General features: G+C 48.5%; 2 protein-coding genes across 14 annotated transcripts; both read left to right on the top strand.

Moving 5' to 3' along the window:
- Positions 1 to 78: 78 nt before the first annotated feature.
- Positions 79 to 3,524, top strand: LOC117901822. 4 transcript variants are annotated; one of them, XM_034812771.1, is made up of 6 exons: positions 80 to 232; positions 320 to 500; positions 564 to 2,291; positions 2,712 to 2,918; positions 2,986 to 3,123; positions 3,195 to 3,524. In XM_034812771.1, the coding sequence occupies exons 1-5, from the start codon at positions 219 to 221 to the stop codon at positions 3,115 to 3,117; spliced, it is 2,262 nt and encodes a 753-aa protein (XP_034668662.1). In that variant the 5' UTR covers positions 80 to 218; the 3' UTR covers positions 3,118 to 3,123; positions 3,195 to 3,524. The 4 variants fall into 4 exon arrangements, with proteins under 4 accessions (XP_034668671.1, XP_034668662.1, XP_034668654.1 ...); XM_034812763.1 differs by having other exon boundaries at positions 2,709 to 2,918; positions 2,986 to 3,122; positions 3,189 to 3,524; XM_034812755.1 differs by having other exon boundaries at positions 2,709 to 2,918.
- Positions 3,525 to 3,666: 142 nt separating this feature from the next.
- Positions 3,667 to 22,140, top strand: LOC117901748 (inositol hexakisphosphate and diphosphoinositol-pentakisphosphate kinase). 10 transcript variants are annotated; one of them, XM_034812653.1, is made up of 14 exons: positions 4,548 to 4,809; positions 4,900 to 4,961; positions 10,027 to 10,459; positions 10,528 to 10,770; positions 11,147 to 11,645; positions 11,707 to 12,201; positions 12,259 to 12,456; positions 12,527 to 13,547; positions 13,668 to 14,040; positions 16,749 to 18,419; positions 19,037 to 19,465; positions 20,479 to 20,557; positions 20,620 to 20,839; positions 20,895 to 22,140. In XM_034812653.1, exons 1-14 carry the CDS (start codon positions 4,563 to 4,565, stop codon positions 21,900 to 21,902), a joined length of 6,978 nt encoding a protein of 2,325 aa, XP_034668544.1. In that variant the 5' UTR covers positions 4,548 to 4,562; the 3' UTR covers positions 21,903 to 22,140. The 10 variants fall into 10 exon arrangements, with proteins under 10 accessions (XP_034668603.1, XP_034668563.1, XP_034668595.1 ...); XM_034812712.1 differs by lacking the exons at positions 4,548 to 4,809; positions 4,900 to 4,961 and adding an exon at positions 3,667 to 4,247 and having other exon boundaries at positions 11,159 to 11,645; positions 18,186 to 18,419; XM_034812672.1 differs by lacking the exons at positions 4,548 to 4,809; positions 4,900 to 4,961 and adding an exon at positions 3,667 to 4,247 and having other exon boundaries at positions 11,159 to 11,645.
- Positions 22,141 to 26,742: the final 4,602 nt, after the last annotated feature.

The raw sequence follows: 26,742 nt of genomic DNA, 5'->3' as shown, positions 1-26,742 counted from the left end.
GATATTAAATAATTAATTGATTTTCCAACGCTGCTCGCCGCCCATACATCTTATCGATATTGCCTACGATTTCCATCGAAAGACTATCATATCTAGTAGCAACTGAGCCAAGTGTTTTGTTAATTTTTTTTTGTTTTCGGTTCAGTTGCTTTAGGTCCGAAGTCGGTCGATTAGTCTCTCAAAATTTAAGTAGCAAACATTTTAGTTAAGTTCTCAGCATGGACAGTACCCGGTAAGCAATAAGCCAGAATTAGAAATTCAACAAATTAGTGACAACTTTTTGGTGTTCTCCTCGTCACGGCATTGTGCCCGCGCGCAGCAAGGCAATGGAGAAGCTGTTGGCAGAGGTCGAACGGAGCCAGGAGGGAACTGAAACCACAGCCACAACCCCAACCGATACGACCACCATATTCGGCCGGAACACACCCAACCAACACAGTCCCGAGGCCCGCTCTGGCTCTAGGTTCCACATCGATGGTCAGGCCATTCTGCCGCCTCTGGTGAGTACTTACATGCATTCCGTAGGTGCGGCCCAGCTTAAGCATGACTTTACCTCAATTCAGTTGACGGAGACGAAGCGAAGCGACATACAACTTTCCAAGCACATGGCTCTGCAGCTGGCAAAGAGGTTCGAAACGTTCAGAGTTGTGGGTGGACAAGAGGAGAGTGAAAGCAACTCCATGGCCAAGCGGCGGGATCTGCCGCAGCTGCAGCAAACGAGAACGTACATCTTTGACCATCCACCTGGCAGCAGCAGCATGATGCCACAGCGTCCCCAGTCACTGGGAATTGATGCACAGGATGCCAGCATACCCACCATTCAGGTGAATCCGCCCACGCCTCAGCAGCAGGAGGCTCCCAAGTCGCTGGGCGGCTCCGTGCTGACGGTGCATCAGCGCAAGTTGAACAACATAACAAATCGCATTCTGCACTTTGAGCGTGCAGGCCTGGGCAGGATGCTGCCGCCTGCTATCGAGGCGCTGCCCTCAACGTCCAACGAGCCCGCCACTGTGGTATGGCAGGGCCAGCAGACACTGGACACGAGTGCGAAACCCTCGCTGACGCGGACCCCGTCGAGTCATACAGTCAAATTGAATGCCGACAGAGCCGGTGCTGGTGTCTGCACCGTTCAACGCTCCCGATCGTTCACCCTGGAGGAGCCGTCCCAGGTGCTGGTGGAGCACATGCAGCGCAAGGCGGATGCGGAGGCACGAGAGCGGGAACTGGCACACTTTCAGCGGGAGACGGTTGAGTCGAAGGCAAAGCGTGTGAGCCGCAGTCCCAAGAGCCGCAGCAGCCCACGCAGCACCTTGTGTCCCGTCAAACCGAAACAACAACAGGAGCAGCAACCAGAAGCACGCCAGCAGGTGGCAGAGGAGCTGAACATGGACCAAGAAATCGAACTCATGATCGAGCGCACCCTCAAGGAGCACAAGCTGGACCATGCCAGCCATGTCGATGGGCTGAGAAACCATCTGCGGACACACAGAGATCGATTCAATCAGCTCGTGCAGTACCAGCATGACGAGCGCCTGCGCATGCAGGGAGAGTTTGACCGCCAGCAGAAGTTCCTCATCAATCAGATTTGTGCGGAAATAGACCTGTCCGTGTATCGCGATGGCCTGTCCAAGCAGCTGTCGGACTACACCAGCACCCGGTCTCTGGAGCAGCACCAGGCCGAGGAGCCCATCAGCACCACAAGTGGTGGCAGCTGCCCGTCCCCGAGCCACACCATAACCATCTCATCCACACTGCCCGCGTCGCCGCGCAGCCCAGACGACTCTTACTATTCCATACCCACGCCGGACAGCTGCATACCCGTGCCGCCTCCGCCACAGCAGTCCTCACGCAAGTGCCTCTTCGGGTTGGACGTGGGGCCTGCCAAGACTTTGAGTCTAAGCTCCGACTTCGAGCCGCAGCCGCTCTCTGGCACTAGTGCGGCGAGCACGCCACGCTCCGGCCAGATGCCGCTGCGCAACAGCAGCCTGAGCAACAGCAAGCGTCCAGCAGCCAAGGCGCTGGCGCCCAAAGCCCGGGCTGCATCTATGCCCCAGAAGAGCAACAACGGCAGAGCGAACTCAGCAGCGGGCTCAACCAAAACTGCACTCCAGCGCGTTGTGGGTGGCGGCGGAGGAAGTAACGGACGCGCAGCTCTCAAGAAGACTCCACCAGGCAGCAGCAATGGAGCCGCAAACGTGACTCGCCGTCTGCCCAGTCGTGGTCCAGCCCAGCAGCAGGGAAGTGCATCGAGAGCCAGGAAGACAACATCAACGCCCATGCGCGGACGCAATGTGAGTTTACAGAAGAAGACGTAGAAGAGAATTTCAAATTAGTTGGCCCTGGAGTCGGACCGAACCGAACCGCACTGAATCCGAAGCTAATCTCTATTTGTGGCACCCACTTCCTTCCTCTCTTTCTAACACTTGCTCTTTAATCGATACTCTTTCGCATGCAGCGCTGGGCGGGCGAGAAGCCATAAGAAATAGCGGTAAACCAAGAGACCAAACCACGTGCCTTAACACAATACTGCCGAGAACCAAAAGGGAACAAGCAAAATTCTGATCTAACCCACACAACACATTTGGTAGCACCCACTCGCAAAAATTACTAACCAATAAATAGTATCAATCTCTAGATCGATCGAAAAGGCGCCCAAGTTGCTAGCAAATCTCATTTTTTTACACCAACCCCTCAACCGTTTTGTATAGGAGCAGGAGGCTGCGGCAAGTCGCATCAATGCCGGTGTGCGGGGCTATCTCGTGCGCCGCCTCTTTCGCACAGAGCAAGTGCAGCGTGTGGTCCAAACCATACGGGATACCCTCATCTTTGTGCTCAATCTGCATCTGGAGACGTACGGCACCAGTCTGGACGAGGAGGAGCACGGCAACATACGCCTGAAGGCGCGTCTACTGCAGCAGGTTGCCAATTTCCATTTTCTCACTTTAACTTCTTGAACTTTCTCAACTCTCTTTGGCGCGCTTTCAGCTCTGCTCGGCCAGCCGCACACTCCACCTGATATTCTTCCAGACGAGCGTCAAAGAGCGCATGGAGATAATATCGAGGGACCGCAAACGCATTCGAACCAAGCTCCTGGCCATGCACCTAAAGCAGCGCTGAGAATGGTAAATCTACATACATATCTCGTACGTTAAATCATTTAAATTTACAAACAAAATCTCTCTTCTCAGCTGCTTCGTTGCTGCGAAGCTTTCGCTTGCCGCCAAACTTTGTGGAACGGAACGGCACTGAAAGCTTTTGCCTCCCTGCCTGCCTACCCACCACCGCGGCGCAAAGCCATGCGCTGAATTCGCTTGAAAAGCTTACCACCACTTGTCAAAACATTTGGCATCGAGCGGACGTCGTGTGTGCGTGCAAAATTGTATTTAAATAATAGTTTTTAGTCCCCGCACCCGCCTGCAACACACATTTGCATCACCACTTCACCCCGCCGACCCACATGCTTGTGCGCGGTGCGGCTTTCCAGCAGTAGTAATAAAATCGTTAACAAAGTCACAACAAAACGCAAATCTTTCGTAACTCGAGTGAATCAAAACCAACAAATGCAACAAAAACAAGAAATAGAGAAAAGAGAACCGATTCTATTCTAGAAAATCGAAGGCCAAACAGAGAGAAGAGTGGACTTATATTATTTTTGTGTGAAAATAAACTATAAAATGAACAACAAATTAAAATAGAGAAGCGAAGCAGAAGATTATTAATAAAAATACAAAATACATTTTAACACGCGACAAGTGCGTGTGGCTGTGTGTGAGTGCATGCATGAGAGCTCTGCCTGCCCAGAGTGCTTGTGTGTTTGTGTGCCTTCGTGGGAGCTGCTCTCCGAGAGATTCTGAGTGCGTGGGTGTGTGTGTGTGGTCCTCTGCGTTGCAGCAGAAAAGCCGCAAATGCTGAAGCAGCGCAGCAGCAGCGGCAGAAGCAGCAACATTCTTTTCCTTGTCTAACCAAAACGCCAACGCACTAACACCAACACTAAACGCATCATCATGTCCTACACGGAGTTGGAGTCGGGATACCAGGACTTGCGTCAATCGAGCCAATGCAGCGCTGCTGCAGCAGAGGCAGCACACTATAAACAGCACGCTGTCCCGGAGCAGCAACAACAGTCGCAAAAGCCGACGCAACAGCAGCACCACAATTTACAGTCATCAGCGACAGGGCAGCAGCAGCAAACGCAGCAGCAGCAGCAGCAGCATCGCGTCGGCTTCTATTTGGGTCAGGACATAAATGTATGCGCTTTTCTTTAATTCATAGTGATACAATACTATATCCCAATTGTTATTTTTTGAATGCTTTACATTGCTGCGTATGTTCATGTGTGTGTAGAATTTGACCCTGAATCTGTTTGAGTTTGCTGCAGCAGCTTCCTCCTCTTCGTTCCATGAAACAGCTGACTGGTCAATGTCAATGTCAAAAGCTTCCTCGCTCTCGGAGGGCCACTCTCACATGCCCCACTTTTCCTCTCTCTTTCTCCCTCTGGTTGTGTGTGGGTGCGTGGTCTGCTTGAACATAATTCATCCTTCTCCCTCTCAACAGTTCTAATAATGGGAAATAGCTTCGAAAAGTTTGCGGGCAGCGGAGGAGGAAGGAATGATTATACTAGAGGAGCTGTCAGCAGCAGCAGCCGTAGGTGCAGCCTGCGTCGTCGCGGCTGGAGAAGGCAGCGTCACTGCCCAGCGGCAGAAGCGTCTGACGAAGGGACTGCAGCTACGTCAGTGCCAACAGCAGGAGCCCAGTCGGAGGGACAGAGACGTTGGCTGACGCATGTAAATTCAACGCCAAATTTGGGTGGTGCGTTTGTGTGTGTTTGTGTGCGTGTTTGTGGGTTAATTTTATCTCTTCTTCTTTCTCCCTTACCCCAATCTTCTGCGACGTCACCAGAGACAGACGTAGACGTCAGCGACTTGCCGATGGAGCCTCGCTCCTCTTCGTTTTCCCATCCGGTGAATTTCCATTATTTTCTTTTCGTTGCACGATTGCCATTCCACCGGCAATATTTTAATATTGGTTTACTTTCCCCCGCCCATTCACACGGCTCGCATCGGTGGCAGACACACATAAAATCGAATTGTAACTGAATTTGGTGAACAATTACAGTTTGGCATAGACAACACAAACAGCATCGTGCACACATACACAACATTTCATCTACGCATAAGCAGATATAACGGTACAGCTCCTACGGCAACTGTGCAAAATGAAAATTGTGTGTACACGAATTGTTGTGCCTGTAAGAGAGGAGTTCGAGTAGTTTTGTGGTGAATGTGCGTAACAGCTAGCAGAAAGCGTTTCCGATCCCAGAAAGTTTTTTTGGGCAGAATTAAGGCCATGTCCGTCCATCGTCCGTCAGTCTGTGCGTCGGGCCAACGCAACTTCATTTTGTTACCACACTTTTTGTGATTCAGCAAACTAAAATTGCATCAAAGTCAAAAGTGCGCACTGACTTTGGATTTATTTTCGACTGTCTACCAATGGGAGTAGTGTGAATGGAACCCCCATTAAAATAAAGAAACGTTGTCTTTATCTCTTATCTGCTATTCCGTTTTCTTTATATTTACATACGTTTTTACGTTCTTTGTTTTGGGCTTGCGTTTTACATTTAAACCGCTTTTGGCTGTTTTATTTTGTTTATTTGTTTTCGCTTTCCTTCGGTAAACCCATATTGATACCCTGGCAGAGAATTTCCAAATAATAGCATTAAAAACTTGGAGTATCCAGCAGTCCGCTTGTCGGTTCGACAAAAAATTCAAATAATTAATTAATTCAAACTAATTGAAGCAAACTCTTGAATATAAAGTCTGCCAATGGTGAACCAAAAGTGAACTGCAAGCTTCGATTACTGCAGGGGTATCTCAGACTTCGGGTCCCGTTGCTTGCTTTTCCTTACAGTTTTATATTTGTTACATTTTCCATTGCGTTTCGATTGTTTGCTCTATTGGCTGGGCTCGGCTGGGCTGGCGCTTCGAGACCTAATTAACTCGTGTTATTATGCATTAATTAATTACCTCGTTATTTGTTTAATTCGTTTGTTTGCCTTTTTGCTGGCTGGATTTTGGTTCTGATCTCTTTGGGTCTGTGGGCTGGCCAGTGCAGATCCCAGTTGCGGTCCAACCTTTGCACAGAGCTGTAGGCGCTCGCTGCCTCTTGGTATTGTTACACGCGTTCCCTTGCCGGTTCTGTTTTTGGGGTAAGCTTTTAATAAATTGTATTCCTGATTTTTAACGAAACGAGGAGGAACGTTGTGAGACGCGTCTTAAGCCGCGTCACAACTCTTATACCCGGTACTCAGTACTACATCTGCACCTTAGCGGTTATTTGTCAAATTTTACATTTTCTCTTCATCTGTCATCTACATCAACAACACTACTCACGCCAACACGTTCCTTTAGCTCGCCACCCTCCCCTAGAGACACACACTGCAGAGTCAGGGCAGAGGCAGCGGCAGAGTCGTGGCAGAGGATGAGTCAGAGACGTGTCAGGGGAAGAGGCCTCTGCCACTGCGCGAAGCAGAGTGTGAATGAGAGAATGTGTAAAAGCAACAAAAGCTGCTGGACAGGGTGGGTTTAGCCACTGCAACTTAATTTCTTCATTGTGGCCATAATAATGATCCAATCGGATCCCAATTTGGTGATCAGATAGATATAGTCATTCCCTACGGAATGGCGTTTTTAGTTTTCTTTTATCTTTAAAATTGTAGATTTGGGAGGTTTTCGCCCTTTTGCGGGGGCGGAAGAGGGCGTGGCTCATTTTTGAAATACACTTGTAACAGTGTGAGCATACAGAAGTCTGGATGCAAAATTTGGTGGCTCTAGCTTTTATGGTCTCTGAGATCCAGGCGCTCAACAAGACGGACGGACAGACGGACAGACGGACGGACAGACAGACATGGCTCAATCGACTCGGCTATTGATGCTGATCAAGAATATATATACTTTATGGGGTCGGAGACGTTTCCTTCTGTGCGTTACATACATTCACTTTGTGCACAAATACAATATACCCTATTTACTCTTCGAGTACCGGGTATAAAAATGATAAAAAGTGCGTAGATTCGGCAAAAAAGAATTCAAATATATTAAACATTTATTTATTGCTTATTTTCCTACAAAATCTACAGCCATATCTCGGAGGCGCAAAATGCCTCAATGTTTGTGTATGAATTTTACACAAAATGACTTTCGGCAGAAGGCCCAAAAGCATGCCCCAAAACGCAAAAATCCTAGCCATTTTTTTGTGTCAATGTAAATTTAGTTTTTACATTTGCTTGTTTAAGTGGCGGCACCATCTACCGGTAAACGGTAACCGGTAACCGGTAAATTCGTGCCGGATGATGTTGAGCGCGCACACTGAGAGCGAGCTTTGAAAGCTCATCGCAGCTCAGGCAACAAAAGATCAGCTCTGGTTTCATCGATCAAGCATGATATGATTTATTTAATTAGTTGAAAATGCGGGCAATAGTTTAATGAACTAAGGTTATATGTTTGGAAAGATTGTTAAGTTTAGCTTCGCTTTCGAATTTCAATATGGATATCCCATGCAGATATTTGGGAAAGAGCTAAAGCTGCTTGTAGGTGCAGCTGTGTGGAGAGAGAGAGAGTGGGAATGCAAGTGTATTATAAATGCTAGATGATCAATGATAGAACTTACTTTTCCATTTTAATTATCTAAGGCTAATTATATTCCTACTGCTCGTGTCTGAGCTAATCTAGGCAAAAGTCCATGCATGTATTAGCAACCCCCTTTTTCTGAGGTCTCTGTCTTTTAAGGGCATGATTTCTCGTTGAATCTCTCATGTAACTTTGAAGGTTGGCACCTCGTGGCTTGGGGCTTAGTCATGAAATGAAAATTAGTCTGGTTATTAGTCAGAAACTCAAAGAGAATTGGGGTATATTAGGTTCGTATAGATTGTATGTACCATAAAGTATTTAAAGATATTTTTAAACAGCATCAGCCGCCCATTTATTATAGTTGTGTGCACGTTCCGTTTGAAGTTTGGTTCTTTGATACCAGAGAAGATCAATAGGAGACATAGCGGTTAATGTATAAGAGTAAAAAGAGAGAGAGCGAGAGAGAGATGAAAGAGGAGTCAGAGAGAGGTGGAAGGGGAATAAACCGCATGCAGAAATATAATTTATAATTTGTATAATTCCTAAGATTTAAGTACGGGGTGTCATAGTGTCTGGCAGCTGTCGAAGTTATAGCTTTTTACTTTATGTACTCGTAGTATCTCTTTTTACACACACACACACAAATGGCGACTTTACCTGAGCAATTTTGTTGGGGTGGAGATTCTCTCTGCTTCAAGCGTTTCTTATCACCTGGCACTGAAATGCTTATCGTATTTTTGCTACTCTTTGCACGCTCACGGGTAACGTTGTCGTTGTCATTGTCGTTTCACCGTTTTACTCTTTGTCCACTGTCCACTGTTCGCCTCGTTTGTTGTTCATTTACTCTTTGTGCTTGGGGCCGGACGTGTACGCTAAGTTGTAGTTAAGTTAAGTTGTTGTGTCAACAATGGAAACGACAACAACAACAGCAAAAGCAACAACGACGATGATAAGACGAACGCACGCTTACGCTTCCAGTATGGCGAAACAATTACACAAAGAGAGCGATAGCGACAACAGCTGACGCCTCTCTCTCTCTCTCTCTCTCTCTCTCTCTCTCTCTCTCTCTCTCTCTTCGCTGTGTGCTTTGGCCTCTCTTTTTGCTGCTCTGCGAGTGAGTGGGCGCAGGCCAATTGGCATACTCCGTGACCTCACCCCTCCCTCTCTCTATCTCTCCACGCTGATCCGTGAGAAGCGATACGATCCAATGAGATTTACTGTACGAGCCACTCACGTCAGTTGATTGCCGTACACGGAACACGGAACAGTTCGCGACCCCCCGTCCATCGCTTGCTCCGCTTTGAATTGCTTTCGGAATTTGTTTGCTCTGGCACGTACCGCACCGCTTGAGTGGTGAACCCGACATGGAATGGACCTGGCTCAAGGACTGGTGGCGTCTCAAAAAGCTACGCTCGCGCCACCAGCGCCACAAGAAGAAACTCGAGGCAGCAGCGGCGGCGAGTGCCGCTGTAAGCACAGCCGCCGTGTTGCCCGGTTCGGAGCCAGCGGCGGGTGGCGAGGATCGTCGGCCCAGTCGCCGTCACAGCCTGGAGGCGATCCCAGGTGGGGAGTCGGGGCATGCACAGCGACGTGGACGTGTCCGGGATCGGCTGCGACGCAACCGTTTGCTCGAGTGTCAGCGACGTAGCCACAGCGCCGGCGTTCACGCCAGGCAGCTGGACAAGGGTACGGCAGCGGCTGATGATGAGGATGATGGGGAATATGGACCCTTCAATGTCAGCGACTACGAGGACTATGGACCGAGTCATGGCAGCGATGGCGAGAGCGATGACTTTTGCTACTGCGACATCTGTCTGAATGTAGGTCTCATGGGTCTCCCACAACTCCCCCCCACTTACCGGTTACCCGATACCCGTCTGCCAGACAAAAAGACGTTAATGAATGAGTGGCAGAGCAGGGGGCTTCAATTTGCTAATTGAAATATTGTTTGGTTGACAGTTGGAACTGGTTTATTTGGTTAAGAATTTAGTCTAGACTCGAGCGAAGAAACTTCGCCCAACGTTTTCTGAGCCGATTCTAAATCAGCGTAAGTAACGGCCCGAATGTATGGCAAATTGTTGAACCTTTTGATCAAAGGTTTGCTCTAGCTTTATGTCAAACTTCTCATGGTAAAAACAACCTTAAAATTCGACTCGAAAGCTGTTTGATTCTACTGTCGACACTCTCGATTCGAGACACATCAAAATACAGCATCGAATAATTGTGAGAGAGCAGTGAGCGAGCCAACGAGTAAAGAGAGCTCCCTGCAGGTGCGCTCAGCAGGGAGAACCAAAGCAACAGCCTGCCTGTCCCTCCGCCCTGTTTTGTTCCTTGTTCTTTGCTGAGGAAAGTAAAGCTAACAAATCCAATAATCCATACCCGTTTCCTTGTACATTCAAAGGGCGACACGGACTTTGGGGAAAGCAATGACGGCATGGACTCGGACACGAGCACCTCCTCCAGCAACAGCAAGCAGGTTATGGTCGGCATTTGTGCCATGGCCAAGAAGACGCAATCAAAGCCAATGAAGGAGATTCTCACACGACTGGGCGAGTTCGAGTTCATCAAACTGGTGACATTCGAGGAGAATGTGATATTGCGGGAACCGGTCCAGAACTGGCCCACCTGCGACTGTCTGGTGTCGTTCCACTCGAAGGGTTTCCCCCTGGAGAAGGCCATCGAGTACGCACAGCTGCGCAATCCGTTTGTGCTCAACAATCTGCACATGCAGTACGACATACAGGACAGGCGGCGTGTCTATGCCATACTCGAGAAGGAGGGCATCGAGATACCACGCTATGCGGTCCTCGATCGCGACTCACCCGATCCCAAGCGTGAGTATCATGAACACCCGCAAATATTCCTGCTAATTCTTACATCTCTCTCTTTATCGTTGAGATAGATCACGAGCTTATCGAGTCGGAGGATCACGTGGAGGTCAATGGGATAACGTTCAACAAGCCGTTCGTGGAGAAGCCAGTCTCAGCGGAGGATCACAATATCTACATCTATTACCCAACGTCAGCGGGAGGCGGAAGTCAGCGTTTGTTTCGTAAGATCGGCAGTAGGAGCAGTGTCTATTCGCCGGAGTCGCGTGTGCGCAAGACGGGCTCGTTTATCTACGAGGACTTCATGCCCACCGATGGTATGCAACTTGCTCTCTATGCTCCCATGCTCTATGCAGCTGTAGGTACTACCCGAGATCCTGACATCCCCGCTCCCGAAATCCCCCAACAATCCCCCCAGTCCCAGCCCTGTCTACCATCCCGACACGTTATGGCTGCCTGTTCTTGTTGAAGGCTTTTGTTTGGCTAGCTTAATCCCCACTCCCCTCCAGCTTAACAACTCATTTGACCATTGTCTTGCGTCTTGCCACTCGTTAACTGCCACTCGCCACTCGTCACTCGCCGTTCCCCCTTCTCGCCGCACGCCGCTCTGTTCAGCTCTGTTCAGCACTGTTCAGCTCATCATACTGGCCGCCAGTCGAACGCACTGAATCCAGCATTACCTTTACAACTTAGTGTACTTTTCAGGCACCGACGTGAAGGTCTACACCGTGGGACCCGACTACGCCCACGCAGAGGCACGCAAGAGTCCCGCGCTGGATGGCAAAGTGGAGCGCGACAGCGAGGGCAAAGAGATCCGCTACCCGGTGATCCTCAATCACTCCGAGAAGCTCATTTCGCGCAAAGTGTGCCTGGCCTTCAAGCAAACCGTCTGCGGCTTCGATCTCCTGCGTGCCAATGGCAAGAGCTACGTGTGCGATGTGAATGGCTTCAGTTTCGTGAAGAACTCGAACAAGTATTACGATGATTGCGCCAAGATCTTGGGCAACATGATACTCAGGGAGCTGACGCCAACGCTGCACATACCCTGGTCGGTGCCATTCCAACTGGACGATCCACCCATTGTGCCCACCACCTTCGGCAAAATGATGGAGCTGCGCTGTGTGGTGGCAGTGATACGACACGGAGATCGCACGCCCAAGCAGAAGATGAAGGTCGAAGTGCGGCATCCAAAGTGAGTAGAGGCTATCCATCCATCGACTCTGGTCTAATTCCTTTGCCCATTCATTGTGCAGATTCTTTGAGATATTCGAAAAATACGATGGCTACAAGCTGGGCCATGTGAAGCTGAAGCGACCCAAGCAGCTGCAGGAGATCCTTGACATTGCCCGCTTCCTGCTCAGCGAGATTCACACGAAGGCGCACGCCGAGATCGAGGAGAAGGAGAGCAAGCTGGAGCAGCTGAAGAACGTGCTCGAGATGTACGGCCACTTTTCGGGCATCAATCGCAAGGTGCAGATGAAGTACCAGCCCAAGGGACGCCCACGCGGCTCCAGCTCCGATGATAGCAAGTCCCAGCTGAACAGCAATCCCAGCAAACGCAGCGAGGCAAACCCGCCAGCGGCATCAGCCGCCGAACCATCGCTGGTTCTCATCCTCAAATGGGGTGGCGAGCTAACGCCTGCCGGACGCATCCAAGCCGAGGAGCTGGGTCGCATTTTTCGCTGCATGTATCCCGGAGGTCAGGGACGTTCCGATTACTCGGGCACCCAGGGATTGGGTCTACTACGGTAGGCAATTTGGTGACTCTTTTCTTTTGCTCTCTTAATCGATCACTTGTCTGCCAGCTTACACTCAACGTTTCGTCACGATCTGAAGATCTATGCCTCGGATGAGGGTCGTGTGCAGATGACAGCGGCTGCCTTTGCCAAGGGTCTGCTGGCGCTCGAGGGCGAGCTGACGCCCATTCTGGTGCAGATGGTCAAAAGCGCCAACACAAATGGGCTGCTGGACAACGATTGTGATTCGAGCAAGTATCAGAATCGGTGAGTAAAATGCTGCAAGCTGATCTGCGGGCTAATCTCTCAGAGATCTTCTGTAATTGTACACCAACAGCGCCAAGGGTCGCCTGCACGAGCTGATGCAAAATGATCGCGAGTTCACCAAGGAGGATCGTGAGCACATCAATCCGTGCAACAGCAAATCGATCACGCAGGCGCTGGACTTTGTCAAGAATCCCGTGGACTGCTGTCGCCATGTGCATCTGCTGATCCGGGAACTGCTGCACATAATCAGCATCAAGAAGGATGATCCCAAGACCAAGGATGCCATACTGTACCATGGCGAGACGTGGGACCTGATGCGCTGCCGCTGGGAGAAGATCGAGAAGGATTTCAGCACCAAATCGAATCTGTTTGACATCTCGAAGATACCGGATATCTATGACTGCATTAAGTACGATCTGCAGCACAATCAGCACACATTGCAGTACGATCAGGCCGAGGAGCTGTACATCTATGCCAAGAATCTGGCCGACATTGTTATACCGCAGGAGTATGGGCTGACGCCGCAGGAGAAGCTGGCCATTGGGCAGGGCATTTGTTCGCCGCTGCTGCGCAAGATCAAGGGCGATCTGCAGCGGAATATCGATGAGGTGGAGGATGAGTTTATGAATCGCCTCAATCCACACTATAGCCACGGTGTGGCCAGTCCCCAGCGTCATGTGCGCACTCGTTTGTACTTCACCAGCGAGTCCCATGTCCACTCGCTGCTGACCGTCCTCCGATACGGCGGACTGCTCAATGTCGTCACAGACGAGCAATGGCGTCGCGCCATGGACTACATTTCGATGGTTTCTGAGCTGAATTACATGTCACAGATTGTCATTATGCTGTACGAGGACCCCACCAAGGATCCCACTTCCGAGGAACGTTTCCACGTCGAGCTGCACTTCAGTCCGGGCGTCAACTGTTGCGTGCAGAAGAATCTGCCACCAGGGCCCGGCTTTCGGCCACACTCCCACGGCGACAATGCCTGCAACGTGAGCCAGCAGTCATCGGACGAGGCAAATCCCGCACGCATCGAGGAGGAGAACGACAACAACTCGGGCGAGGAGCAAAACACCAAAAAGTCAGGGGTTAGTTGAGTCATTTTACGGGATAGATCTTGCAGTGATGTCAGGGAACTGCTGTCCGTTCAGCTGTCCGTTCAGCTGTCCGCAAATTGCTAATTCCCGTTCCACCCCAATCTCCCTTAGAGCTGCGAGGAGCACATCTCTGGCACTGGCTCCAGCAGCAATGTCTTCAATGCTGGATTCAATCGGCTGGAGCTGCGCACCAAACATCTCAAATCGAAGCCCATACCCATTGGATCGCATCACACGGTAAGCGGGCACGAGGCAATGGATCTGGCCAAGCGGCTCAACGAGGAGCTTGCCTCCCAGCAGCATCAGCTCAGCCATCACCAGCAGCAACAGCAGCAGCAGCAACAGCAACAGAGCCAAGGCCAGAGCCAGCAGCAACAATTGCGGCCCATCAGTCCCGATATGCGGGCCGTGAGTCCGGACTGTGAGCCGCGTTCCCGCAGCTTCGAGCAGCGTCCCACATCCGGCAGTTGTTGCAAGCAGACGGGTATGTATATCTGGCGGAATGTTGCTCCTGAATGTGTGTATGTATGTGTGAGTGTGTGAGTGAGTGTGTGTTTTGCGCTTGCAACCGCCTAAGCTGCCGAAGCGCCAAAGCGAAGCCTGGGGCTTCCCCATTCTCTTACTACTTTTCCTTCAAACTAAACACGGGGTTGAATTGTGTATGTTTTCGTTTTCCAACACTTATCTACTTAAGTAACACTTCATTAACGAATTGGCCAGTTGCGAGTTTTGATCACATTTCGATTGCGGTTTAACCATTTCGCTGCTTAGCCTATAACCTGGAAGGGGACTTTAAGCGGTGGAAGATTAGGCAAGGATTCGACTCATTTGGGGGGTAACGTAAATAGAAGATCTGCTAGTGAACAAAACCCACAAACATTGAGGAGTATTCATCTGTAAATCGGGCAAACTTTGTACTTGTAGACCTATCCTTTCGCGCCACACTATCATCCACATCCATAGTACGGATCATCCAGCCATATACCCATCCATATAACATCGAACAACATACATTTAACAACTTTATAGTTATGGTTTTATTGTCCGATTTTGATGGGGAATATATGCACATCAATTTGTGATTTAGTTGTTGCGGGGTGTTCCATACTGATCTTCCTACCAGGTTATACCATCTTCGGCTGTTCCGAAGCTGCGCTTCGCTTTTCACTTAACTTTCAAATGTTGTCTTTGCATTTTCTTTTCATTCATTTTGTGGTGTTTTCATTTGGGTTTGTAGCATGTTTTGTTCCGTTTTCCTTTTTGTTGTATGCCTGCGTTTCCGCGATCCCCAGAAGGCCCCACAGAAAAGAAACCTTGAAACTTCCCCAGGTATCCCATGCCCAGAACCCTACCAAAGTTTATTCCGAATATTTTCTCTGTATATGTCTGTACCTGTACCTGTATTTGTATCTGAATTGATTCCCATTTTTCCAAGTATCTTTAGATAAAGTGCCGCTACATTGTGTCTCTCTCTCTCTCTTGCTATTTCGAATGGTAAACGAAAGATGTTTTGTTTCCTCTTATTTTTGGATATGTAGAAAAAAGTGCAAGAAGGAATTGCCTATATTTTGTTTGTAGCCTTCTCCCACGAGCTGTGCCCAACATTTTTGGTTTTCAATTTTTCGGTTTCAACAACGTTGTGTCGAATGATTTTGTACTTAATATTGTGGGACGATCGATGAGATGATAACCATACGAGACACGCTCACACATTCAATCCACATCGACATCCATACGCAAGCAAACATCTCGTCCTCTCCCGATCTCCCGCTCTCGATCTCTCGCAAGCTCACTCTCGAACTCACTCTGTCTCGCTCTCAATCTCAAACTCAAACTCAAACTCAAACTCACTCTCTTTCTCTCGTTCGTTCTCTACTTTCTACATGAGAAAAACGGAAAATCTATAAGCATCTGGCCGCGGAATCCCGTGTACTTGGCAATGCTGGTCACTGGTCACACTGCCACACTGGTCACTCTGGCGCGGCCTCGTCCTCGTCCACACACAACCACCAAAACCACAATCAAATCCCCTGCCGGCAGCTGGGCCCCGGGAAGTGCTTTCCAAACATTTCCAAGCAAAGGACTTGGAACTGTCTTCGGAATTACACTTGTCGGGCTCCAGCTGCAGAATGGTCACACTCTCTTTTTTTATTATCCCTCCTCCTGCTCTCCTCCTACTCTTTCTCTATCTCTGTATCTTTCTTTGTGTACATAACACCTGTGCGTGTACCTCTGTTTCTGGTTATTTGTCTGTCTCTTCCTCTGTGCCACCCAACCCCCGTCTCTCTTTGTCTCTGTCTTGGTCTTCGTGCATGAAAGGCGAACAGTTGAAAGGAAGAAAAAGAAAGAAAAAAAATAAGAAGAAAACTTTGTACAGTTATTGTCTGTGTCTGTTCGTTGCTCGTTGTTGTTGTTTGCAGAACCCATAACCCAAAGCCCGTACGTACAATCCAAATCCTAACCCAACACAAACACACAGACACACACACACACACCGAATACCCAAATACGCCCACGCACGCTCGTACACAAAGACCTAACTGGACTCTCGCCTCAAGACTAAAAAGAAAGAAAGAAAAAAAACACACACACACACAAGCTTATCCTCAACCGCCTGTTACCTGCCGCCACACTCAAGCTGCCTGAAGAGCCTGCCTGCAGCTGCTGCAGTGAAAGCTTCGAAGCTTTGAGCTTTTGAAATGTTCTTGCAAGAAAGTGTTTATGCCGTGATCAGTGATGCTCTAAAATTCAAGCAGAAGTCCGGCAGCAGCCACAAATTAGAAATTTGAATAATTTGGATACCTTTGAGGAGACTTGAGAACTATTGGAGGATGACGCTACCCCATATTTAGATCAGTTGAAGTCTCAAATATGAGCAGCCTTCTCTTGCAAGAGCATTTTGCATTCGGCCAGCCGAACTTTTTAGTTCCCTTGCTTCCTTTTTTTTGGTTTGTTTTCAAATTCATTTGCTTACCTTTTTATGAACCTTCCATTAAGCATTTTCTCTATTCGTTCCTCAAACTTGTTGAGTATCTCGGCTAATGACTTTTCTATTTGTACACCCACAACAAATACTCCGACACACACGAACACACACAAACACATACTCACTCCGACACGTGGCTGACTTTCGATGGACGGAACAACCCAATCATTCGTACTAACTCTTCATTATCCAATACCCACGCGAAGCCACAGCGCCTGCGTCCAGTTTCGGAGAGATAGATCATGCCCGGGTGGGCATCGGAGAAGGGGCGCCCAAGGGGGGCAGTCGCACGGCCTTCCAGATCCGCGTCACGGACAGTCTGTCCTTCTTTAAGATCGACTCCTCAACGAACGAGCTGCCCCTGTCTGACATTGATTTCTCCTTGAACCCGGGCACACCCCAGTGCGGCCCGTCCGCCCACAAGCGACTTCACGTGCTGACCATGGGACGCATGGAGAGCTACGATGAGCCGGATGACCTGCAGTCGGGTCGCGAGGTGCCCCAGCATCTGCAGCACTTGCCCCAGATCTCGCCCATGGCCACCAATGAGCGTCCGCTGAGCTGCAACTGTACCAGCTCGTCGGCTCTGGCGCTCCATGCCCAGGCCCACTCGCACTCGAAGAGTCTGATGGATCTGGGACAGACTGTGAGCAGCTCCGAGGTGGCACACAGCACTGCGACGGGCAACGAGCAAGCAGATGCCATCGAAGTCGGTGGCAGCAGCTTTGACGATGATTTTCAGCTCTCCAGCTCGGCTCCGGCCTGCCTGATGACCGTCCCATACGGACGGCGACCTTCTGGTCCGACAGCTCTCTCGCCCATGAGCCATGCCACCACCTCGCCCACCGCCTCCACCCTGAGGCTGTGCAAGCGCATGGAGGAGACCCATCCTACCAAGGCACCGATAGCTGTCGACAGTTCAGTCTCCAGTGCTGGACACCGCAAGGCCACCAGTCATTCGTGTGGCCAGCTCTCGGTGATGCCCAGCTCGGCGATGGTGCTTCCAGAGAATCCCTTTCGTTTTGCGGCCTGCTCGGTGGCAGCACCGCCCGGCGGCTGTTTTGTGAGCTGCTTCGAGCCCATAGCCGAGAATGTCACACAGAACCTGAATCCCACACCCGGTCCCGATCCCGATCCCGAACCCATACCAGCATTAAACAGTGAAGTGGCACAGCCACAGGCTTTGGTGGTTTACAATCTGCCAACTTTGCTGGTTACTGCCACAGCAAGCCGAACAGAACTTATGCCAATAGCAGCACCGACAATTACACCAACACTAGCTACAACAACAACCAGAACAACAACAACAACAATAACTTTGTTCAATAATAATACAGCAACAATGTCTTCTAATCAAACATTTACTAACCAATTCAAATCGATCGATCCTTCCTCCTCCTCTGACGCACACCAACACCAACAACAACAACACCAACATGAATACGAAAAAACAACAACACCAATACCAATAACAACTTCAACAACAATTACACCAATCACCAATCAATCAATCATTCAACATAATGACACCAATACCAATACCAACAACACCACCGATACAAACACAACAACAACAACAACAACAACAACTACCACCACGACCACAACCACCCCGTCTTGTTGTACCAATACCATCGCCACAGATAGCACAGTTTCGGTATCGGTATCGGCCTCGGCCTCATCGGCCAACTCGTCAACATCATCGCGTCGCCAAAGACACAGTATTGCCGGCCAGATGTCCTATATGAAAATGTTGGGTTTCGGTGGTTTTAGCAAAAAGATGGCCACCAGCGCTAATAGCCTTTTCAGCACGGCAGTGATAAGCGGCAGCTCATCTGCCCCAAATCTGCGAGACATGATACCGGTCTCGTCTTCCGGTGAGTACACAACACATACAGTAGTCCTAAGCCTAAAAGAGTACCGTCTACAGTTGGGCTTATCATTGGTAAAGTTAAGCTGGGAGTCTCAAATGATGTAAAGCACTTCATGGGCTTGCATTGAGCGCACACAAAAGGGTGGAGATCAAAACTAATGAAGGTCTTGCAAAGGGGCAATATTAAAGCAAGGCAATGCCAATGCTGTAACAAATATTTGTACATCTTGTGTGCTCTGAAAACCAGCAGCAAAGTACACCAACGGGTGGGTAAATTACGAACACATCATTCCAACACATGAGTGCAATTCTTGGTGCAAAAATTAAAGCACTTTTGGTTCACTTCAAACCAGCATTTGCTGGTGCAGATAAACATTCGAGATCCTCTATCTCCCACCCTTTAGAGTCCTCTAATTGCATTGTCTTTCGGTTTGAATACACTTATTTTTGTATGCCTCAAGAATGCCTTTACTGCGGCGGACTCTGATTTTAATTTTAAGTTTTCATTTTGATTTTCCTTTCATTTTATTTATTTTATTTCATTTTATGCCTCCTCCATGTTGAATAAATATTTGTAATGCTATTTCGTTCTCATTTGACTCCCAACTGGGTATCGTGCAGGATTTGGCGATGTGCCACCAATACGACCGCTGGAAACCCTTCACAATGCTCTATCGCTGCGCAAGCTGGACTGTTTCTTGCAGGACATGATCCTGGCGCAGATATTCAAGACACCAACGGGCTCTCCGCCGCGCGCCTTTGACCATGGCGCCATGCCTGGCGTCTCCTCAATGGCACTCGCTGCACATGTGGATGATGCCGCTGCAGGCATCGTTGGCGCCGGCGACACCCCGAGCACTCCGACGGGTGTAATGGTGAAAATGGGTCAGTCGCCACTGAGTGTCACCTTTCAAGGATGCAGCAGCGACTCGAATTCGATGAACAATCCCGCAGAACGACGTCAGGGCACACCCAGACTTCCCTCGGAATTGGCGCTGGAAGAGCAGAACAAAGACCAGCCCCGCACGTTTTCTGCCGCCAAAAAAGAACGTAAGTCCAATCCAAAAGGGTCCTGAAGGGATCCCCTGAAACATATCCATAAGAAAATATCCCACTTAGACTTTTGGCATGAACTATTTTTGGTTGAAACAACGAAATTCTAAAGCACTTTCACTCGTTTGATTCAATTAAAGTTTTCAATTACTTTTTTTTGTAAATTTGTTTTTCTGATTATTTGTTTGTTGGAATCAAGAGGTTCCCAATAATGTCCGAGAACGGTGAAATATTTTCTAATAAACTTCAGCTGTAACTATTTGAGGTGTAAGAGGAGAATCTTTCATTTGCCTGGATCAAAATGAAGCAACCTCTGGGTTCAAATTGTATTCATTCAACGAGTATCGAGAGTATCAAAGAATTGAAACTAGAACTGTTATTTTCCCTCATTTCAACTCAGTTATTTATGAATTCTTTTTGTTTTTAATATTTTTTTCAGTGGATTGAATTGAGCCAAGCATTTAGAGTAAATGCAGCAAACATTTTGTTTCTACCACTTAAATATTTAACTTGTATTGTGCTATGTCTACAAACGATTGAACAATTTAATATATAGATGTATGCAACATACAACATGCAACATCCACATGGATAGATATAGTTATTTTTTGGTCATTTTTGTTTTGATTTCAATTAGCTTCTAAGATCATTGGAATAAACATGGCGAGAAGTGAACACTTTTACATAATAAACTCATTATGAATTGAGTCTAGGCACTCGACTCTCTATCAAATATTTCTCACTTGCCTCAACATCAACAACTTCCGACTCGCTCCATGCTCTCCATCTGCTTTTCTGCACTCGCTGTATGCTCACTTTACCACTCGTCACTCATTCTGCACTCGTTTGTTCTTTCTTTTGTAGCTCTTTTATTTTTCATTTCCAACTCGTTCACTTTTCAATCACTCCTTTCGCATTCCTCACTCGATTTTGTATCATCTTTATCCATTTCGCTTCCGCCCGCTAATGGTTCAACTAAAAACTTTCACCATTTGGGTAACCCACAAAAGAAATTTGGCAGCAGCAGCAGGAGAGCCTTCAGGCAGACGAGGAACCACAATCCGAACTGGAACTGAAGCAGCTCTTATTGTGAGAATAGGTTTGCTCTTCGTCTCGCCTTCCTTAATGGTTTTGTTCCCCTCTTCACGCAGCGATCACTTTTCCACTCCCATCACACCGTGTGCGGAGCTGGAGGGACCCACGCCTGATATCTACCTGAACGTAAGTGAACAGACGTCCGGCGAGGGGCTCTTCTTCGGCTTATCCGGGGAGCCGGACCACGCCCTCAACTGCCTCACTCCCGTGAGCTTCGGCCAGGATCTGGACCTGAGCATGGTGGCAAACAGGGGCTCCATGACGCTCTCCATGGATGTGAGTTGGTTATTCCTTTTCCATCCTGTCATCCACTAACTGCGTTCCCCTTTAGGGCTTCGAGGATGACGAGGATGCTACCCTGTCGGCAGCCACGACTCCATCGCTGCCAGCAGATGGGGAGCCAAATCTGGCGATTTGCCACTGCTGCCCCAGTCACGATGAGCCACCGCCCGATGTGGCCAGCGATGATCCTCGCTTCGGTTTCTCCCTGCCCGTTCACATCCAGCAGCCGTCGCCGGAGCACACTCGTCCGTCCGTGCGCCGTTCACACGATCCAGTCTCGCCGCGCATCCAGAAGCAGATCAGCGTCTTCGAGGGCACAGCGCAGGTGGACAAGGACGGAGCGGCATTGCATGCCTCCATCAATCTGCCGGCTGCCGCCCAGCAGTTGCGGCAGGATGCCCGACTGCGCAAGTTCGAGAATCTCACACAGTCCACATCCAACTCGAACTTTCCCTTTGAGAGCAACACCCTGAAGCGGGTGCCCATGCAGGCCACGGGTGACTATGAGAACGTCTCGCACACCCAGAGTTGCATCAACCTAAAGAGCACCAGTGGATCACCGCAGCACCAGAAGGGCACAGGAGCTGGACCTGGAGCCGGACCAGGCGCTGGCGCTGGAGCGGGTACAGCAACAGACAGGGATCGGTTACGTGGAGGCGGCGCAGGACACTTTGGGCGACTGCCCAGCGCTCTGTCTGCCTGCCATTCAGCGTCGGCTTCGCCCTCACCATCACCATCACCATCCCCTCGTCCGGGGGCATTGATCGTGAAGGAGCGGTTCATAGAACCACCCAAGCGGGGCATTGTCCGGGGCTATCACCCCAAGACTCAGTCCATGGATGCGGACTTTTTGTTCAACGAGTTCCTGCTGGTGCCGGCCAATGCGCCCGCCAATCTATCGTTCGATTGCAGCGACACCGAGCTCGATATCGATACCGATACCGATAACGATATCGGTGCCGATACCGATGTTGGGGCCGCTGCAGGTGGCAAAGCCGATCACAATTTTCGCGACGACGAAGAGCAACCCTCGACATCGTCCAGAAGGAATCCTTAGCTCTCAACTCTCAGCACTCGCGTTCGCGTTCGCACTTGCAGCCTCACTAAACTTTTAAGCTAAATATTTATCGGGCGCGTAATCGACAAAACACGTTATCGACACACACTTTAATCTTAATTGTACTTGTTGTTGTTGTTGGGCCAAGCAAATAAAACTAAGAGGCAAAATATCCACAAATTACCAAAAAATTCAACGAAAAGAGTGCCCTAACCGATTCGATTTGAACAGCTTAAAAGTAGCGAAGAAAAGAGTCTTTTACCAGCTTATTGGATAGTTCGTGGCACGTCTTTTGAGACGGTATTGCTGTCCTGAAGGAGCACTCTCTTGCAAGTTCCAAAGATTCTTATAGTAGCAGATCCCTCGGCTCAAACTGTTGCCAAAAAAAGAGACGAATTGATTTCGATCTAACAGCCCAAATTAGGCCTGTAAATTGTCTGTGGAACAACAAGCTGATTACAGTTCGAGTTGGGTCATCGTTGATCTACACTTGGGATTACTCAACTCAACTCAACTCGAGACCATAATAAGCCAAACATCAGCAAGTGGACAGATGCTTGATGATGATGATGATGATGCCATGCTAATGACGCCGCCGGGTGAGTGAAAGTGCCGGCCAAGACACCCGCCGATTAGCTGCCAATGACCGACGAGAGATAGAGAGAGAGAGACGCAGGCCAGAATGCGTCTCACACCAGTCAGGGCAGCAGTCGTTTTCACTTGTCAGCCTCGATCCACATTCGATTGCCATTGCAAATTCTAAATTGCGTATGCCAGACACGTTCCACTACGCACAACACAACACAGCACAGCACAGCACCCACTGATGGCCATGGGGTTCCACAAGCTGGTGGGATGGGATGGTGTAGGTGGGAGAATGGGAGTGGAAGTGGAAAAGACAAATGCGACTGCAGGCAGCGCAGCGCTTGTTTCACGCTCATTCACTCTCCCTCTCCACTGTCCCTCTCTGTGCGCCTGAGTAATGACGCGCGACGCTTTGAATGCTAGATGATGATTGAGAGATCTTGCAGCTAGATTCTGAAGCCTACACGCAGCAAAAAGAGATTGTGGAACAGACCATAAAAGATAGAGCTTCAAGTGAATCTTATAACAAAGTTAAATAAATGTTCGATGATGGCTAAAGGCTGTTAAGCGCAGAAATCAGCCTGCATTTTGTGCCTGTCAAATGAACGATGGAAATGTGTACATATGTACATATGTAAATATATTTGTGGGTGTTGCAGGTTCCGTTGGAGCAGCTCAGCCAGAAACAGCCACAAAAAAAGCAGCCATAAATTACAATTTCCACTCAATTTAGTTTTTGGTTAGTTTTGCACGCGCGCCAAAGCTTAAGAAGTAGGTGAAGTATGCAAAGAAGGGTGAGAGAAAAAGCGCGCGCCAGAGAGAGAGAGAGAGAGTAAGAGAGTGAGCGAGGGGCTATTCGAACTGTAATAAGAGCAAAAGTGTGGCCATCCCGCACACTCACGTGCATTGCACACACTCGTGGCGATGGCAATAGGCACACCAATAAGAACTTAAGGTGATTTACCAAATTAAGGAATGATTTAATGCACGATAAATAAATATAGTAGTCTTTGCTTTATATGTTCCTTAAATAATTCAAATGGAAATGGAATTGGAGTTGCGAGTGCTTCGTTTGTTTGCAGAAGGTACGCTTAGGCATCGTGCGCGTACCTATTATTTTGACCGCGGCTGTTTAGCATAGACCGCCAGGCCATTAGCTGTGCGCTGTTTGGCATTTAGTTGGGTGCGGGAGCAGCATTTGCATGCGGGAGCAGCAGGTGGGAGCGGGAGCGTTGGCAGCGTCGGCGTTCGGTGCGGTTGCTGATGCGGGTGCAGGTGCGGCTAGCTGGCTACCTGGCTACCGCAAAAGTTTCGCCTCTGGGGAAAGTTCTAAAGAGGCGAGAGTGTGACCCTTATTTCGCTTTTGTTTTTTGCTTTTGCCAATTTATTCAAATGCCCTGGCTAATCGAATGCACAGCCAACGAACATAGTTATACTTGTAGTTTAGAAAATTTACATTCCAAAAGCTTCCACCGAGCCAGGAAATTGTTTTGGAATTTTTGGAATGCTGCAAGTGTCTGCTAAATGGATGGCGCTTCCATTTAGCTATTGGCTGTTCCTTCTCATCTTCAGCTCGCCAGAGATTCGGGATCTTGAAGGGGGAGGGCGCGGCTCAAGCAGCTGCAGAAGTGTTTGTAGTTTGGCTGTGATTCTGATTATAGTCCTTAATTGTTGGGTGCACTGCCAAAACAAGTCTGCGACTACATTTATGTTGGGGTGTTGGCGGAGGGGGTTTGCAGACCATTGGTTAGAATGGTAGGGGAGTCTACTCTATTCTCTTTTCGTTACTTACAGTGAAAAATAATATGTTTTTGCGGCACAGCGGACAGCGAATGCTGTGTTTCAACTGTTGGAGCAGGCAGCACTTGCAAAACGAATGATGGCAGCTCGTGGTTACCTTTCGATACATACGGCCGGTGCAAAGGCAGCAGATGTTCTTCCTATCTTTCGGCATTTTCTCTTTTAGTATTCCTATGATTTCCAGGAATGAAAAAATTTCGATTTTTATTTTGTCAGTGCGTCTAGAAAATGTTCCTAGATTACGGATTAACGAATTCAAGGCAAAATCAAGTGATTTTGTGATTTTTATTTATATTTATATTTTTTTTAAATTTCTTTTTCGCTTTTTGTTGTTTGGTTGAGCATTTCTTTTTGTTGTTTTTTTGGCAGTGAATATTCATGGAGTCAGCTGCCGAAATATTTGCATAATAGAAAATGCTTAAACATTGCTTTTGTGATCTTTTTCTTTGTTGGCAGAATAAACATAAGCAACAACAGAAAGAGACAACTTTTTGGCAGAGAGACCGATCCGATCCGATCCGAGCCGATCAGAGCCGAACCGAACCGATCCGCTGCGATCCGATCCGGGGTGGCTCGACAGCTTCACTTTCTTTTTCACTTCGTCTTGAGTCAGAAATGTTGTTTTTTCTTCTCCTTCTCCTTCTTTTCTTCTTTCTTTCTTAGTTTCTGCTGCGGCTGCGTCGATGCGTCGATGGGTGCGCTGCCTGATGATGGCCGCTGTCGTTGATGTGGTCGTCGCCGGTAAATGCTTTTCATTTTACGAACAACCAGAGGGCGTCATCCACAGCTAAAGCTATGGATATACAGCAGCGATTTGCGATGCATGGAGTCAACTCCCCATCCTGTTCGTATGGTGATTGCTCATTAATCTTCAGTCAAATCCGCCAGGGCACTCTATTGTTTAGCTAATTACGCAGATTTGAGCGGGGGATTGGCAGTTAGGAGCGGCAGTAGAGATCAAGACGGACATTGCAAATTACACACACACACACACAGCCACAAGAGAGTGTTGGAGAGTGAAAAAAGATTCAAAGAGGAAAAAAGTCGTTAACTGGCGACGTTTTTCGAAATTGTTTTGAACTCTCTTTTCCCTCTCCAGCTGCGTGGCCAAGAAATTTATGAAAGAATTCCGTATTCCGTCCAATGGAGAGTGAAAGCAGCCGGCAAAAACGTTCAAGTTTCTTCGGCAGGTGGCAGGGGCAGATCATTGACTTTGTCTGTGTGGCTTGTCTCTCTCTCACTCTCTTGCTCTCTCACTCTCTTGCTCTCTCACTCTCTTGCTCTCTTTCTGCGTGTGTGCTGGCAGATTTTTGGGCTCGGCTTGATCCGCAGATTGAACTTGTTTCTCGATCGACATCGCTGGAGGACAGAGTGGGGCGCCATTACAAGTGGGCATACAATGTGTATAAGCGCTGCAAAATGTTGTCTATAACTAGAACGACCTCATACTCTACATATGTATGTGGATAATGGAGAAGAAAGATTGTAAAGAGACCATAAAAACTTTGCCTCAGCTCTTTATAACAATTTTATCTTTAATCTCTTAGCTTAAGTAGCGTCTCTGGCTTCTGGTTTCTGTTTGAATACGAGTGGTCTATCCCTTCAGACACTTTTAATCTGATCTAAACTATCCTTGTGTCCATTTCCCAGCCCATTTATGTTTTCATCTCAACTAAAATTCATTTGGTTTCCCCCTCGGTAACTATCTACTTCTGCCCGTGCATATTTATGCTCACTTATAACCATTTGCAATCCGTGCTGAACGTGTCCCCGTATCCATCCTGCTTATCATGCCTTTTGCCTTTCGCAATTTGCTCAGCGATTTATGAGCGCGCCGCCGCCGCCGCCGCCGTCAAACGAAAATGAAAACGAACACAAAACGAAAGACTTAAGGCGCAAGCTTGTCGCAGTTGCAGCAGCCACAGCAGCAGGTTGCAACTTACATAAAGCAAGTGCCACAGTCGGCGGGGGGAACAGCTCAAAACATAAACAAACAAACGAAAAAAAAGGAAAAGACAGCCCCAAACAAGTGAAAAACCAGTCATGAAGTGCCCAAGCAGCCAGGAGTATTTTTTTGAAACATTTTTGCTGCTTTGTGTTTTTCTTTAGTTTTATTTTTTGTTTGTTGTTTGTGAGCTTGCGTAAATTATTTTCCGAGTTGCACTTTTGAGCAGCTTTTATTTGGTTGTGGGGGCAGAGAGATTGCCTCCTCCAGCTGGAGCTTCTACCCGGTACGAAGTTCGTATAGAAACATCCAGAAGGAAGAATTTTCCTGAATGCCAAGAAAAACTACAAGTTCGAACCTGCAGATCCACGCCAGAGGCATCATCAAACCATCTGCTCTCATTACTGTTAGCTGCCAATTACACTAACAACAGAGGGAGCACAGCGAAAACCGTCCAAGTGCAATCCATTTGCCAGGCATTTATTTATTCATTTACTTAAACGATAACTG

Source organism: Drosophila subobscura, chromosome A, assembly GCF_008121235.1.
Source record: "Drosophila subobscura isolate 14011-0131.10 chromosome A, UCBerk_Dsub_1.0, whole genome shotgun sequence".
NCBI lineage: Eukaryota > Metazoa > Arthropoda > Insecta > Diptera > Drosophilidae > Drosophila > Drosophila subobscura.
The sequence above is the reverse complement of the archived record's forward strand: the minus strand, read 5'-3'. Positions and strand labels throughout refer to the sequence as shown.